The sequence below is a fragment of the Notolepis coatsorum genome (assembly GCF_963971535.1).
Source record: "Notolepis coatsorum genome assembly, chromosome: 1".
NCBI classification, from domain to species: Eukaryota; Metazoa; Chordata; class Actinopteri; order Aulopiformes; family Paralepididae; genus Notolepis; species Notolepis coatsorum.
In genome coordinates, this window is record NC_140165.1 from 281,969,081 (window position 1) to 281,986,698 (window position 17,618).

Consider the following 17,618-nt stretch of genomic DNA (forward strand, 5'->3'; position numbering starts at 1 on the left):
CACCCGGTTATTTGAACCCTCCTTTTCTCCAGCCCTACATCTGTGACCAGCAAAATCAGAGAGAGAGAGAGAGGTATTTGCATGTCTGTCTATCTGACTACCTCAACGTGCTGCTCTCTATCACCCTCGTCCCCTCTTACAATGACACCTCTCTTCTCTCTCTCCTTCCTCCTCCCTCTCTTCACCTTTCAACCTCCTTTCATCCCTGTTCACTCTTCCCCTCTGTGACCTGGCGCTGACACACCCACATCCATACCCCTAGGCCCTATAAGAGGGGGGTGACCGAGGGCCCCCTCTCAGGGTGAAGGGGCCAAACGTAAGGATGGACGAAGATAGACTATAGGTTGTCCCCTCAGATGTTTATTGTGACAGACTCTGAGTATTTCTTTTGAGAGACCCTTTTTAAAAGTGTGTCAAGCACACTTGTGTCTTTGTACATACCGATGCATGTACACACACGCAAAAGGATTAGGATATAGTTTCTGCCTTCAGATTATTAACTTACTCATTTAATCTGTTTATTTTATACTCTTACCTGTATGTTAGATTACTGGCTGCCCAGCCATATATAGCGGATTCTCTACATTTTGTGTAAGAATCGTATATGTGGATTTACTACCGCATGTTTTACTTACAATTTCTTTGGTCGACCACATAAACACTTTTCCATATGAGTACACACCCCTGTATGCACACAAATACATACTGAAATAGACGCATGCACACTAGGAGCAGTGTGTTTGTGTGCCCTATGTATCCTTGCTCCAAGTGCACGGTGTGTGTGTGTGCATGTGTGGCACCGTGCCCTGTGTCTGAACCCTGTTTTTTGGTCCCTGCAGGGGGGTACCATTCTCATGACTGCTCACACACGGCTCCTTTCAGCACACACACACATACAGCACACTCCTCTCACTTCCCGGTTTGGCAGTTTTGGGTTTTATGAGCCTCATCATCACTTTCAGCTCTCTTCTCCTCTCCTCTCTCTTTCTCTCTCCTCTTTCTCTCTCCTTTCTCTTTCTTTCTCTCTCTCCTCGCCATCTTGCTTTCGCTCTCTCTCTCTCTCTCTGGACTGGGTGGCCATTTGCTTTGTCTGCCCTCAGGGCAAATTGCACTGCACTTCAAAGCCCTCGCCTCACTCCACAGACACAGACACAAGGCCATTGTGGCGGTGGAGTTATCTAAGGTTGACAGCCAGCCACGTGCATGGATCGAGTCCTGAAAGGGGCCTATAAGCCCCTCTGCCCCATTGAACGTGTCGGTCATGAGATCCTCTGATCCCGTCCAACACTGATACTATCCATAATAGTTTACAGTTGTCTCTGAACAATGTCCCTTACTCCCTTATAGATAGAAAACATGTCAGTACTTTCCTGTTATGATCATTGGTTATGCATGTTTCAGCCTCCAAAACCAAGAAAGAGTTTATTTTCTTTATTCTTTTTTGTCAGTTTGACATTTCCATGACAAACTACTACTACAATACCCATAATCCTAGCTAGCTCCCAGCTAAACGCTGCTTCTAATGTCCCATAAAGTCAATGCGTTCGGTTTTGGAGGTAAGGCTTTTCAGGAGCTTGGCCAATGAGTGGCAAGAATTTAGTGAACTGGCCAATGAGCTGCTTGCAGTTATTTAACTCTTTCACGGCCATACCCGAGTATAGTCGGTAGGGGTGGGAATCGCCAGAGACCTCACGATACGATACTATCGCGATACTTTCATCACGATACGATAGTATCGCGATACTAAATATATCGCGACACGCGATATATAAATTATTATTATTTTTTTTTTGGGATCAAATTTAATTTATTACCTTTTTTTCAACTGCAAAGTAAAACTTTGTCAACATGTTTTATCTAGGGCTGTCAGTTTATTGCGTTAATTAGATTAATTAATTACACAGCAAATTATCGCGTTATGAAAATGAACTCAAAATTAATTACAATTTTTTTTTATCTCATTCATTCCATAAGAACGTAGAAATTTTTTTTCTTTAATATGGTCCATTTGCATGTTCTTGGTATCTGATTCTAGGGACATCTATGGATCTCAGGGAATGTATTCCCAGTGTCAGAAATACTGTGTCTGTTACTAGGCTTGAGTAAATTGTAATGAACCAAATGAGAATAACAATAATCTTTATTTATCTAATTTTTTATCTTTGACTGTGAATAACACCATTTATTTATAGATGGAAGATGATTAAACAGAAGGTTTTGTAGATACAGTACTGAATTCTGCCATCCGGACACATGCAATTTGAAATATAATTATAGAATATCAGGCATAAAATGGTTATGCGATTAATTAGATTAATTAATTACAAATCCTGTAATTAATTAGATACATTTTTTTAATCGCCTGACAGCACTAGTTTTATCTAATAAAATAAAGTCTGTTCATCTCACTTCAATAATTTTTATTGCAGAACATGGTATTTTCTCAAGCAGACAGATGTAAACACTGTAATCTGTGTTGCATGTACCTGACAAACTGAACTGTTTGTATTACAGTCATATTCCAACTTAACTGAGTGTGTGTGTGTGTGTGTGTGGACTACTGTACTATTACAGGTATTGAAATGAACAATGCAACTTCCTTATACAAAAAAAAAGGGGAAGAGAAAACATCTATTTCTTTTAATGAATAATTAAATATCGATACTTGGCGTCCCTGTATCGATACAGTATCGCCACGCAGAGTATCGCGATACTACTACGTATTGATTTCCCCCCCCCCACCCCTAATAGTCGGGTTATCTCGCCATGCGTTGAGCGCCAAAAACCTGAGTATACTCGGGTTTTGATCCTTTGATATTTTCCTTTGATCCCCGTTCTATACAGTCAGCCGGAGCCATCTAGGTGTCTATGATTCATCTACCTACGTTGGAATTGCAATGACAATCGAATATCACCAGGTGGCAGTATCACCTACCTTTGAACTGGAATGGCTTGGTGTGGATACATGTTTTCCTCTTTTTTGGCAAGGGCTCCTCCTGCCTGAACAGAGAACAGCGATCGCCTCAAAATGTTGTTGCCTGAAGTGTATTTCCCATATAAACGTGTATAGACGTATACACTGGTATTCGCGATGGCGATGCGATCATATTCCGATTCCTTCCTTATGAGCTGATTAGTCAGTAATGGACTATGAACAATGCCTGTAAAATGAGCCTATTGTCTCCATAGCTATAATACAGAACACACGATGGGTCTGCAAACATGGCTAAAATGGTCATTAACGCTGGCGCCAAACAGATGGTGCAGATGGCGAAAGCTAGTGGCCGTGAATGAGTTAATGGGCTAGGTCTGTTATGTACAACATCTTGTACATTTAACATTTTTAAACCTACATATACAATATTAGTAATTATTACATATAACTATGTACATATACAATACATATAACTATGTACATATACAATATTAGTAATTATTACATATAACTATGTACATATACAATATTAGTAATTATTACATATAACTATGTACATATACAATATTAGTAATTATTACATATAACTATGTACATATACAATATTAGTAATTATTACATATAACTATGTACTTTTTTTGCCTGTATTTTGCCATGCCTGTTACAAATGTATTTGAACAAACACAAATCAAGATGATTTATCATCATCAGTTCTATGGTGCAAATAACCAGGCCTTTGCACAGACCTCTAAAGGGGCAGTGCTTGAGTAAGAAAAAAGGGTTCCCCTACCTCCAACCCAAAAAACAAACTGGATGGTTTCAGCAGGAATTCCTTGAACCACAGCTTATTTCCTGTTAGCTTTGACACTGCACCAGGAAACAAACGTGGGTCCATTTAGAGCGTTTTATGTTCAGTTGAAAGGGTCTATTCTACCGATTTTAGTTTTCCAGACTAGCAATCGGCGACTAGAAAGCATTATCGGAATTCCACAATCTCATATTTATACTGAATATCGATCGGGGCATCGATCGGGGCATCCCTAATAATAATAATCAAAAGGATGCCCAGTAATTACTATTTTGGTTTTATATTTAGTAAATTATATATTTCAGATCACCATTACAAACCATGTAATCTCCCCTCTGATGATGCTGTCGATGTGAGCAAAGCCAGGCTACAGTTATTGTGTTATTTTAGAGTTTAAAGGGTTAAACAGTGATGGTGTGGTCCATGGTTTCATTGTTGCTCAGACTTTGCTCTCTGTGTGTCTTCATACCTTTCCCATCATCATACAGTACGACACTATGATATAGTGATGACGGCAGCTATGAATTACATTACTGTGCTTGAAAACAACCATTGTGTGTTCTTCATAAGCACTGGACAGATACGTCTTTGGCCTTTTGTGGAATAGTCGTTACACTCGCACTAACACACACAATCACCGATACGGACTAATCCTACTAACACTACACACACGCACACATGGCCGCCTAGTTATAGTTGAAAGTGGGGGTGCAAATAATTAATTTTTTTTTTTTTTTTTGACAGGCAAGGGGTGGTTTGGAGGGTGTCCGGCACGACCCCCTCCATGGCAATTTTTTTTTTTATTTAATGAACCTGTACGTGCAATTTCCTGCAATATAGAGCCTTCAATCTTGACCAATAAAGCTGCTCTTTTCACTATAAAACTCAGTTTATATTGCAGTATGATAGCCAATTACTATAATAATAATAATATATTAATATATATATATACTGTATATACACTGTATATTGATTTTTCGCTCATTAATTTTTATTAAATCAATCTCCTTTCAAATAGGCCAAGTTTTTAATAAGAAAGAGAAAAAAGATATATTTCCATTACCTGTAAATCTTGTGTCTCTTTCTCTCCTTCTCTGCCTCCTCCCTGAGTCTGCAGTGCACAATCATGACATCGGTCTAAAAAAAAAAAAAAAAAATGGAGGCCCCTCGTCACTATAGGCCCACGGGCCGCGGTTGTTGTTAATACGGCCCTGCTCGTCTGCTATATAGATAGCGTTAACGTTTGCAAATGAAGTCAACGTCATCCAGCTCACACCACATATCTAGATAACGTTAGCTAGCGGCTAGCACTAAAGCTAACGCCAACCAGAGAGGGAAACGTTATTATTATTTATTCGAGGAAACCGTATGACCAGATCGCAATTCGGGACCGTGAAACACTTTTATTGTATTGCGTGGTAGAACCCTAGAAGTTCTACTACCACTCAATAGTAACTTATGTCTAACATAATCCTTTTATTTGAACAACTTACTGGAAAAGCCTGCCTGCCTGCCACCAATATTATGACACACTCTGTGGGCTTTGATATTTACACTCACCAGCCTACCTGCAGCCAGACTGCAGCGCTGTGTGCCAAGGTCTACGCGCTGGAGATGGGAGGCACTGGATCAAACCATAATGGGGCAGGGGAGGGGGGTTCGCAATCTTTGGAAACTTAAAAACTTGTTATTAAGTGTCATTGCGTATTATTAATTTGATTGAAATTACGTAGTTATGGTTAGATTTATATATTGGGGGGGGGGGGGGGGGGTATATCATATTTTTCATATGATCAAAAAGTGGTGGAGCAAGATTGTTACAAAGGGTCAGATTAAACCGAATATATGTATTTATTGATTGATATATATTGCATAATATTTGTATATCGTTTGATATCCCTTGTGTATTCTTTGTACATATACACGGAATATCCCTTTAGCCTGGTACAGACCATAATATTTCGTTCTCTTATTGGATGGCGTGCCACCAGCGCCAGTGTCTTACCCCCAGAGTCGAGTTCAAAGCTACCGTCAAGACATGTCTGTACATGCCCGGTTCTGCCCAGGACTACGAGACAGAAATAAGGCTGGCACTAGATTATTCGCCCAACATATAAATATGGCGCAGGTGAATACAGAAGTAGTTCAGTTCAGTTCAGTTCGAGTCTTAGTAACAAGTTGAAGCCTCACACTACGATACAACGTGCTGTGAAGTGGGCCCGTATTGCCCCAAAATAGAGTCTTGTTTTATCCTAATACGTTTGTTCAACGTATCGTTCGCTCCTTACTAGTAAAGCCTTCATCACGAGTCAAAGACCAAGTGAAGGGAGCAACCGTGCGTCTAAATAGAGCACTTATAGCCGCGTGCGAATAGGATAGTAAAGTATCAGAGCTTGGTTGAATAACGTCAAGTTCAACTTAGTTAATGTGAAGTACCGCGCACCGGAGGATCTACACCGGTGAATGCAGAGCCCCTCTCCGGCTGGATTATTATTCTTATTGCTTTGAACCAGGCTGTTAGAGCGGAGAAGAATCGTCTACACCCACTGCTGTGGGACCTGCCCGTGAGGAACATCATTCGAGCCCGTCTCTATTGGAGAGGCTGACCGGCTTCCACCTGTGCTGCACGCATACTGGGATTACAGCGGCTGCCTTTCGTCCGCTGATCCAGGGAGTAATACCGCCTCCCCGAGCAGGAGCTTATTGAGTCCCCGTGGAACCAGACTTTGCATTAGAGCATTTGCTCCCCCTGCTGGCTTACAACCGGTAGGAACCCCCCTACCAGTATCCCCTAGATATAATTCCTAGTATTCAGGTTGTATTCTTATCTCATGCGTAACCAGAGAATGGACATTCATTATTGATTTTCCTATGCACATTCCTTTGCCTTATAAGCGCATTCAAGTAAAGTATATTATGTATTCTTGCTGCTAATAAATACTTAAAGACAACTTTGTGTAGAACCGATTCATTGTGGGGAAGTGTTCTCATCATATACTCGTGTACGGTATGGCCAGTATAATGTACATAAGACGGTAGTGGTTTAATGATACCAATACTTGATTAATACAGTCAGGGAATTGTACCCCTCAGTTACAATTGGTCCTTCGAGCCGGATAAGAATTAGCGTAATATTAATATAATATTAATATTAACATGGCCGATGATGAACACTCCACAAACGGTTCTCCTAAGCTAGAACGCCCGCAGTGCAGACGGCAGCCACCTCCCTATCTAGAGGCATACACTGTCAGTCCAATACCTAGCTTTAAAAGGAAGTTAAATACGGATAGTAAAATTATGTCCAACCCTACCGAACAGGATACCCCGCCAGTAGAGAACCTAGTGGGTTCTAACGTAACTGACCAAGCTCACGGGGGGGACCAGGAGGGACATGACATGACTTTACCCCCCGACCCACCATAAGAAGAGACGCGCACCCAGGAGATGGATCTCCTCGGTACGCGACAGGAGAACGGATCTCCAACGAGTACTGCCGGGAGCCGATCCCCTCGACCGGCGTCTTCCCCCAGCGAGGCGGACAAGATGCTGGCGCAGGCACTCATCGCTACCCTGGCAGCCTCCACCGAACGCGATCGACTTCAAGCGCAACAGACGCGCGAGCGCGAACATTTTGCAGCCGAGCGAGAGCGCTTCCAGGCGCAACAAAGGAGTGAAGACGACCGCATAAGACTGGAGACCAGACGCCTCCAGACAGAAGAGAACATTGAGAGAAGCCGCGCCGATGCGCAGCACGCCGCAGCCAATGCGCAGCGCGACGCCGCCAATGCCCAGCGCGAAGCAGCGCGCGACGCCGCCCATGCCCAGCGCGAGACAGAGCGCGACCGGCTGCAGGCGCAGCTGATGGACAAATTGATTACCATGGCGACACCCCCTCACTCCGCACGGAGCTCCCGGAGATCGTCACGACAAGGGTCTAGGACACATTCCCCTACCCGACCAAGCGACCCGGGACCCCGCCAACAGGAGGATCCTGCCCACGTCTCCGAACCCCCTCCCCGGCCGGTCCATATGAGACCCAGCAACCGGGAAGAACCGGACCACGCCGAGAGACTGAACAGAAGACTCCAGGTCCTAGCAGAGGGAGAGGAGGAGGAAGAGGAGGAATGTCAAGCCGACCAGCAGCAACGTACGCTGGACCAGGAGGCCCAGTACAGCCCCGACCAGCAGCAACGTACTCTGGACCAGAAGGCCCAGTACAGCCCAGAAGTCAGCCCCGAGGCCCTGCGCTACCAACCCCCGACTCAACTCACGGGTGAGTTTGACGCACCGCCAGCCCCGAGGAACAGCACCTGGGTACCCGGCCCTTGGTACTTACCAAGTACCAGCCCAAGACAACACGTAAGAGGAGACTCGCCTAGGAGGCCTCTCCCCCAACGCTCACCGATGTGCCAGTCATACATGGCATCGTACCTTGGCACACCGACGTTCGTGGACTTCACACACGAGAACAGAGCACAGTACACAGAGCTACGAATGTGCTTAGAGACTATGCTGTCCGATGTACCAGATGAACCGTACAAGTATGCTATCCTACTCAAGCACCTGAAGGTGCCCAGAGCGCACAATATAGCGCTGGCATATTCCAGCTCTACTACCCCATACACCGCAGCTCTAGTAGCCCTCGACCAACGTTATGGACGCATATGGGACTACGTGATACAGGAGATAAGAGACATTGACCGTCTCCCCCCAGCCAGAGACAACAGAGCATTAGATGACCTCGCTATCAAGGTACAGTCCCTGGTAGGGATGCTGGGGTCCCAAAAGGAAAAAGGGATCTATGAACTGTACGCTAACTCTAATGTAGAGAGGATACTAGAGAAGCTCCCTCCCGCCCGACGAGTGTTTTCGGCGGCAGAGAGACTACCGCGACCCCAACGGTCCAGAGGCATCCCTCCTAGACCTATCTGAGTTCCTTGCCAGGGAGGTCAGTAGCCTACGACTCGACACGTTCGTATGGAGTGGACCAAGCCCAAGACTCGGACCTCGGGGATCAACGGATAACCGCCGGTTGGTGACCGTTATGCACCAAGCCGAATCAGTACCGCAGCACAAGAACCACCACACCCCCTCGACGAAAGAGGACCAGTGGAAGATTGAGTGCCAGTACTGTGAGGGAGAACATCGGCTGTACCAATGCGACACTTTCGGGAAGCTGACCACGGACGAGGTGAGTCAGTGGATCAAGGACCACCGCCGCTGCTTCCGCTGCGCGCGCAGCCACCTAGCAGCTGAGTGCCGCTTGAAGAAGAAGTGCAGCAGGTGCGGTGGCACCCACTTGGAGGTCCTGCATGACATCAACAGGCGTCAGCCAGGACAACAGAGTGGGCCCGTCGCGGTAATGTACCATGCAGAGGCGGTGGCACCAGTACCGAAGAGCCACCAGACCGCTCCCTACTGTACCTACTGCGACGGCGGACACTGGCTGGCACAGTGCGCCGAATATAAGACACTGAACCCCGTCCAAGTTGACCAGTGGCGTGAGGCGGCCCAGGCGGGCGCCGCTTACCGCGCAGGGGCGGCCCAGGCGGGCGCCACTTACCGCGCAGCACTGTGCGGAGCCCACCAGAAGACCACAGGACAACAGAGTGGGCCCGTCGCGGTAATGTACCATGCCGAGGCGGTGGCACCAGCACCAAAGTTCCACCAGACCGCTCCCTGGTGTCCCGACTGCTACAGCAGACACTGGGAGTCACGGTGCGACTCGCACCATATAGATTCTGTGTCACCACAGACAGGTGACAACCCCCCCCGAGACAGGAGTGCTCCACATAGACCCCAAGCAGAGCGGGACCCCCCCGAGTGCTCCTCAAAGTGGTCAGAGTGCTCCTGAGCTACGAGGACAAGGTCCTGGACACTTACGCCGTCCTGGACGATGGGTCTGAAAAGACTCTCCTCCTCGTTTCCGCAGCAGCCCAGTTGGGCCTGCGGGGTGTCAAAGATACCATGACCATACGCACCATCAGAAGGGACCAGAAGACCATAAAAGGTGAAAGGGTCTCCTTCAAGATAGCAGCGGTGGACCAGCCCGAGAAGCAGTATAGTATAACCAACGTCTTCACCAGCCACGACATAGGCCTGTCTCAGTACACCTACCCCATCCCACAGCTGATGGCTAAATATGTGCACCTACGTCAACTACCTATACCGCTTATCGACGGCGCCACACCGACCCTGCTCATCGGCTCCGACCACGCGGACCTCATTCTCCCAATTGAGGCGGCCCACATCGGACCCAAAGGATGCCCAGTCGCGGTTCAGACCCGACTGGGATGGACGCTCCAGGGCCCCCTCTACGGACTTGACAGTCAACCCACGTCTACACGCTGCCTACACACAAAGGCGAGCGACACCGGCCACTCCCTCATACAGCAGAGGCTATTGACATTAAGCGAGAGGCCCGTGAGAGAACCGTGGGCACCAGAGGGAGTTCGGAACTCCACCCCCCTCAGCTGCGCTTCAGACGTAGCTGACCTCGAACCCAGCACCCCAAGCGACTCCTTGACGGGGCGGCCGGGACCGGCCCCTCCTCAGACGGGGTACAGAGCAAACAAGAGAAACAGACGGAGGAGGAGGAGGCACAGCCAAGCACAGATCAAAGCAGTCTCAGGCCCGCTTCCTCCTAAGCCCCCCTTCATCCCGTCCAGTCGTCATGACCATAGACCAGTCACTACCCCGAGCTGCGTGGCCGGCCGGCCGCGTAAGCAAAGTGACCACTGGTGCCGACGGAAAGGTCAGAGCGGCAGAATTGCTTGTCCAAGGACGGACCTACAACCGACCCGTGGCGAGGCTGATAGAGTCGCCAAGGCTCCCCGACTCGCTTAATGACGACCATGACCCCTGACTTTGTGAACTGCCTACCCTCACCACAGACATTGAGTAGTGGACAGTGCGGTTAATCTGTCTCTGCTTAGCTAATTAGGTGGGACTAATTAGGAGGCGGCTGTTACAAAGGGTCAGATTAAACCGAATATATGTATTTATTGATTGATATATATTGCATAATATTTGTATATCGTTTGATATCCCTTGTGTATTCTTTGTACATATACACGGAATATCCCTTTAGCCTGGTACAGACCATAATATTTCGTTCTCTTATTGGATGGCGTGCCACCAGCGCCAGTGTCTTACCCCCAGAGTCGAGTTCAAAGCTACCGTCAAGACATGTCTGTACATGCCCGGTTCTGCCCAGGACTACGAGACAGAAATAAGGCTGGCACTAGATTATTCGCCCAACATATAAATATGGCGCAGGTGAATACAGAAGTAGTTCAGTTCAGTTCGAGTCTTAGTAACAAGTTGAAGCCTCACACTACGATACAACGTGCTGTGAAGTGGGCCCGTATTGCCCCAAAATAGAGTCTTGTTTTATCCTAATACGTTTGTTCAACGTATCGTTCGCTCCTTACTAGTAAAGCCTTCATCACGAGTCAAAGACCAAGTGAAGGGAGCAACCGTGCGTCTAAATAGAGCACTTATAGCCGCGTGCGAATAGGATAGTAAAGTATCAGAGCTTGGTTGAATAACGTCAAGTTCAACTTAGTTAATGTGAAGTACCGCGCACCGGAGGATCTACACCGGTGAATGCAGAGCCCCTCTCCGGCTGGATTATTATTCGTATTGCTTTGAACCAGGCTGTTAGAGCGGAGAAGAATCGTCTACACCCACTGCTGTGGGACCTGCCCGTGAGGAACATCATTCGAGCCCGTCTCTATTGGAGAGGCTGACCGGCTTCCACCTGTGCTGCACGCATACTGGGATTACAGCGGCTGCCTTTCGTCCGCTGATCCAGGGAGTAATACCGCCTCCCCGAGCAGGAGCTTATTGAGTCCCCGTGGAACCAGACTTTGCATTAGAGCATTTGCTCCCCCTGCTGGCTTACAACCGGTAGGAACCCCCCTACCAGTATCCCCTAGATATAATTCCTAGTATTCAGGTTGTATTCTTATCTCATGCGTAACCAGAGAATGGACATTCATTATTGATTTGCCTACGCACATTCCTTTGCCTTATAAGCGCATTCAAGTAAAGTATATTATGTATTCTTGCTGCTAATAAATACTTAAAGACAACTTTGTGTAGAACCGATTCATTGTGGGGAAGTGTTCTCATCATATACTCGTGTACGGTATGGCCAGTATAATGTACATAAGACGGTAGTGGTTTAATGATACCAATACTTGATTAATACAGTCAGGGAATTGTACCCCTCAGTTACAAAGATCATACCCTTGCTCCCCCAAGTTCAATAGTGGGAGAGCAGCTGCTCCCAGTGCTCTTAGGGCCAGGCGCCTATGCACGCACGCACACACACACACACACACACACACACACACTAACCCTACTAACACTACACATACACTAACCTTACTAACACTACACACACTAACCCTACTAACACTACACACACTAACCTTACTAACACTACACACACACACACACTAACCTTACTAAAACTACACACACACATACTAACCTTACTAACACTACACACACACACACACACACACACTAACCTTACTAACACTACACACACTAACCTTACTAACACTACACACACACACACACACTAACCTTACTAACACTACACACTAACCTTTCTAACACCACACACACTAACACTAACTAACACTACACACACTAACACTAACTAACACTACACACACTAACCTTACTAACACTACACACACACTAACCTTACTAACACTACACACACACTACACATGCTAACTGTCACCAAATCCCACACACTCACTCCCACCGCATGTTGACAGATCAAAGTCCGGAGCCACACGGGCGTCGATCAATACGCTCATTCATGAGAAAGCATAGACGCACACGCACACGGACACTCTACTGTCTTGTGTGTGTTGACTCTGGATCTTTAACTCCTCTTCTCATGTGACCACACTGCGCCTGGGTCAGCCCTTTGATGTGAGCCACACAAAGACGGCCAATGTGCGGCTGGCGTGGTGGCACTGGGCCCAGTTAAGAGTTGGTGGCTTGGTTATGCTGTGGGTTTGGTGTGGCGGCTGCACTGGTGGCTTGGTTATGCTGTGGGTTTGGCGTGGTGGCTGTACTGGGACCAGTTTAGTTAAGAGTTGGTGGCTTGGTGATCCTGTGGGTTTGGGGTGGCGGCTGCACTGGGACCAGTTAAGAGTTGGTGGCTTGGTTATCCTGTGGGTTTGGCGTGGCAGCTGCACTAGGACCAGTTAAGAGTTGGTGGCTTGGTTATCCTGTGGGTTTGGGGTGGCAGCTGCACTGGGACCAGTTAAGAGTTGGTGGCTTGGTTATGCTGTGGGTTTGGGTGGAGGGTTGTACTGGGACCAGTTAAGAGTTGGTGGCTTGGTTATGCTGTGGGTTTGGGTGGAGGGCTGTTCTGTGGAGTAACAAGCACAAACATTTCAGAACCCTGTCTGACGGACCGAGAAGTTGGAAGAGGATGATGAACTTTTGGAACCGACGGTTACGTCGACGTCCATGAGCAAAGCTGTTGTTTCTGCAAACGCACAATTACGTTAGGTCCTAATTTAACAGACAGTAATACCTTCCATTTGTTTTATATCTGTTTTGTGATGGATCAATGTAGCCGTTTGGAGTAATTGGGCAAAAAGGATTTGAGATTGATTACATTTTTATTTTTTTTACATTAGAGGGATCTATTGCTTGCTATACCAAAAGTACAGGGGGTGACCGTGACTGGTATGGGTGAATGTGAGGAACAAAATTGTAAAGCGCTTTGGATAAAAGCGATATATAAATGCCCTATTTACCATTTACAGAAAATCATTTGAGTTAGTTTGCTTTGATGCATCATGTTATGTCATGTTACTCGAGGCTCCTTGTATCAGACCTTAGTGTTGGGAAACCCCCCTCGTACCAATAGCCTGTTTTAGCCTGGTACCATCTCTCTCTTTCTCTCTTTCTCTCTCTTCCTCTGTCTATCTAGATTTATTTTTTAAAGGTTCACTTTAATAAGCAAATTAACAGTATAATACAATACATGTAGTTATTTGGCTAGAAATATAGATAAATAAATCAAGATTTGACATGAACTCACAACACTGTCCCTCAGGCTATGACATGCTGACGCATACTGGGCAGCTAGTCTAGCAGTGGCTCTTCCCCACAGAGAACTTGGATATGTTCCTCCTCTCTTAATGGAGACAAGTTTGATTCTTAAAGGAACACGCCAACATTTTGGGAAATTAGCTTACCGTCTTCTCCAGAGAGAGACAAGAAGATAGATACCAGTTTCCTCTCTGTGCGTTCAGTAGAAAGCTATCTGGCTGCATGTTAGCCTAGCTTAGCACAATGAATGGAAGAGGACGTGACCGGTTAGCCTTCGGGAGAGGTGTTGGTTGGACAATGCCTAGGCTAACTGGTCATGCTCGCTTCCATTCATTGTGCTAAGCTAAGCTAAGCTAAAGTGCACCTCTCTATCTCTATTTAATGGCTTAGGTTGCTATGCTAACTAGGGGTTAATGGATCTACTTATATCTCTTATTTACCATGGTAACAAGGGTGCTCAGGTTACCATGGTAATCATCACCTCTCCCTCTTCTCTTTCGCCCCTCATTGGCATTTATAAATACAGTCAAATTAGTACCCCTCTCTCCCCAATCGTCCCCTCTCTCTTCTACCCTTGTCATCTCCCTCCTTCTCTCTCTCCATTCCCAGCCCTCCTCTCCTCCCATAGCCGAGACAGTCGGTCATTAAATATACAAGGCAGTGCCTTAAATAAGACTCTTGCTGGGAGCAGGCTGCCGCTCTGAGTCCCGCTGGGGAGCTCACTAAAGGCAACACGTTTAGCAGGCCACACTGACACACACACACACACACACACACACAGACACACACACACACAGACACTCACACAGGCATGCACGCACACATGCACATAATGGGCAGCACAGTTGAATGGGCCACATATCTATACACACCTACACACATGCTTGAGCATGTGCACACACACACACAGAATATCAGTGTATATTTGGCATTCAGCAGAGCAGATGCACGCACACACACACACCTTGCACTGTGTCATTGTGTCAATAGTGTAGGTCCTCCGTCTCCCCGTCAAGTGAAGACGCTGTGTCAGCTAAACTGGGCCTGATTCAATTCCCTCGTTCCTATTCTGTTGCTGCACTATTGCAGTATCTGCACTTCTCCCAGTGGCAGGTCTCTACTCTGGTTGAGGTGATTACTTATTTATAATGGGGTGTGTGGCTATTTTTAATGGAATGTAAGCTGATCGCAAGTCAACCTCCTTTATTCTCCATCTCTTCTCTCTTTCTGTGTTCAGCGGAAAGGAGGGGGAAAGATGAAGGGAAACAGCTATATCATTATATATAATATAAACGGCTAACATTATATATAATATAAACCGCTATAATATATAATCTAAACCGCTTTAACATTATTATTATTATAACAGCTATAACATTATATATATAATATAAACAGCTATAACATTATATATAATATTAATGGCTAACATTATATATAATATAAACCACTAACATTATTATTATTATAACCGCTATAATATTATATATATAATATAAACCACTAACATTATTATAATTATAACAGCTATAATATTATATATATATATATATATATATATATATATATATATATATATATATATATATATATATATATATAATATAAACCACTATAAATAATATAAACCACTATAAATAATATAAACCACTATAACATTATTATTATTATAACAGCTAACATTATATATATAATATAAACAGCTATAACATATATATATATATATATATATATATATATATATATATATATATATATATATATATATATATATATATATATATATATATATATATAATGTTAGCTGTTATAATAATAATAATGTTATAGTGGTTTATATTATATATATATATATATATAACAAGATATATATATATATATAATATGAACTAACATTATATTATTATTATAACGGCTATAACATTCTATATATAATATGAACCGCTATAACATTATAGGTATATAAAATAAACTGCTATAACATTATATTTTATATATAACAATATATTATTGTATATAACAGCTATAACAATATATATATATTGTCTTTCCAATTTTCATCTGTATGACTAATTTATTTGACTCTAAAGGTGCCGTTTCTTTTACCGAGAATGCAGACCGAACTGATTTCTAACTCATTTCTCACAGACTCATTTCATTTTTTATTTGTTCCGCTCATGGTAATGCACAGTTCCAGCAAAGAAAAAAGCGTTTAATGATCAAAGCACCTCAATTTGCACATTCCATGACCGAAAAGGAGCGGGGAGAAGAAAATCTTATTTTGCCTGCCCCTTACTCAAAACAATAAATAAACAATATAAATAGATGGTCTGTCAATTACATTTTCTTAACCATCAACACTTGGTAAAGAAAAGAAGACACTAAGGAAACTCATACCTATAGGTTATTACAGAACTGAAAATAATCTTACTGCACACTCACACACACATATACAAACAAACATTCTATTATTTATTTGTGTATACTGTTGGGGTTTATGTCTGTCACAAATATTACTATATATTACTATATCTTCTTTGGTAATTTTCTACATTCTTCTTAAAGGGACAGCTCAGACTTTTGGAACCCTAGCCCTATTTCTTGCTTAACAATGATGTTGTTGATGATTGGTAGAGCCGACTATTTCAATGAGCCTTAGTCAACTTGTATAGACCCCATAGGGCCCATACTTTGCATTGGTTTGTGGCTAACTATCCACAGCTAATATGATGAACAGCATGGCTTGTGCTGAGAAAGGACTCTACCAATAAACAATATAATTGGTAAGTAGGAAATAGGGTTAGGGTTCATCAGAACTGTCCCTTTAATGTCTAAAGTGTGACGCATCTAAATACATTAGATTTTAGGCTATTTTGGTGTCTCTCACATGTCATCACTCCCAGTCACTCAATACATGTCCTCTACACACTAAATTTCGCTGAGTAAATTTTACTCAAACTGAGTACAATTTTACTCAAACTGAGTAAAATTTTACTCACTTGGGCTCAAATGGACTCAGTTTGAGTAAAATTTACTCTGCGAAATTTACTGTGTACAGCTGCAACCATACCATGTAAAAGTATTGATCTATGTACATAGTACGAGTTATAGGCAACATAAACATTCTGAATGGGCCCAAGGTTATTTCTTGTTGCAGTGTTTGCTAACATCAGACCTTCCAAAGGGAGACTAGCCAGGTCCTTCTCACTTCCTTGCGTTCACTGCCCCCGTATTAGACCACGTCTTACAAGTTGAATGTGTTCCGACTATTTTGACACAAAATAAAAAAAAATCTGACCTAATAGATTCAGCGAAAAAACGAATTAGTTTGAGTCTTGTCTAGCGATTTCAGTGTTAACGATAGTGCCTGTTAAAAGTCCCGCCCACTTAGGAGACAGGAACTGTTGCATTGTTACCCCATTGTGTTATGCTTTTAATGGGTTATGCATAGTCTACTGTCTATCGTGTGTCGTTGTCCTGTTGTCCCTGTACCATGTCACCATGTACGGTGTTGTTGATGTGTCTCAAGACCCTGTGAACAACGATTGAGATTCTCTGATCCTCCCCTGTGGTCCAGCTGGTGATGTATGTGGGTCAGGTGATGAAGGATGTCCTGAAGCTGCCTCGACCGCAGTCGCCCCCAGTGGTCAAGCTGGAGACGCGTGTCGACGCAGAGTACGGCCTGCCCTCTACCCACGCCATGGCGGCCACCGCCATCTCCTTCACCGTGCTGCTCAGCGCCACGTCCAGGATACAGGTGGGTGTCGCTCTTGGCAC

General features: G+C 44.6%; 1 protein-coding gene across 1 annotated transcript in view; it reads left to right on the plus strand.

The window, feature by feature from the left end:
- The window catches only part of sgpp2 (sphingosine-1-phosphate phosphatase 2), a 57,444-nt gene that overhangs the window by 30,503 nt on the left and 9,323 nt on the right, over positions 1-17,618 (plus strand). Inside the window, exon 3 of the mRNA XM_084325832.1 lies at positions 17,419-17,598. Within this exon, the coding sequence (XP_084181958.1) occupies positions 17,419-17,598 (180 nt within the window). The remainder of the gene's footprint in view (positions 1-17,418; positions 17,599-17,618) is intronic.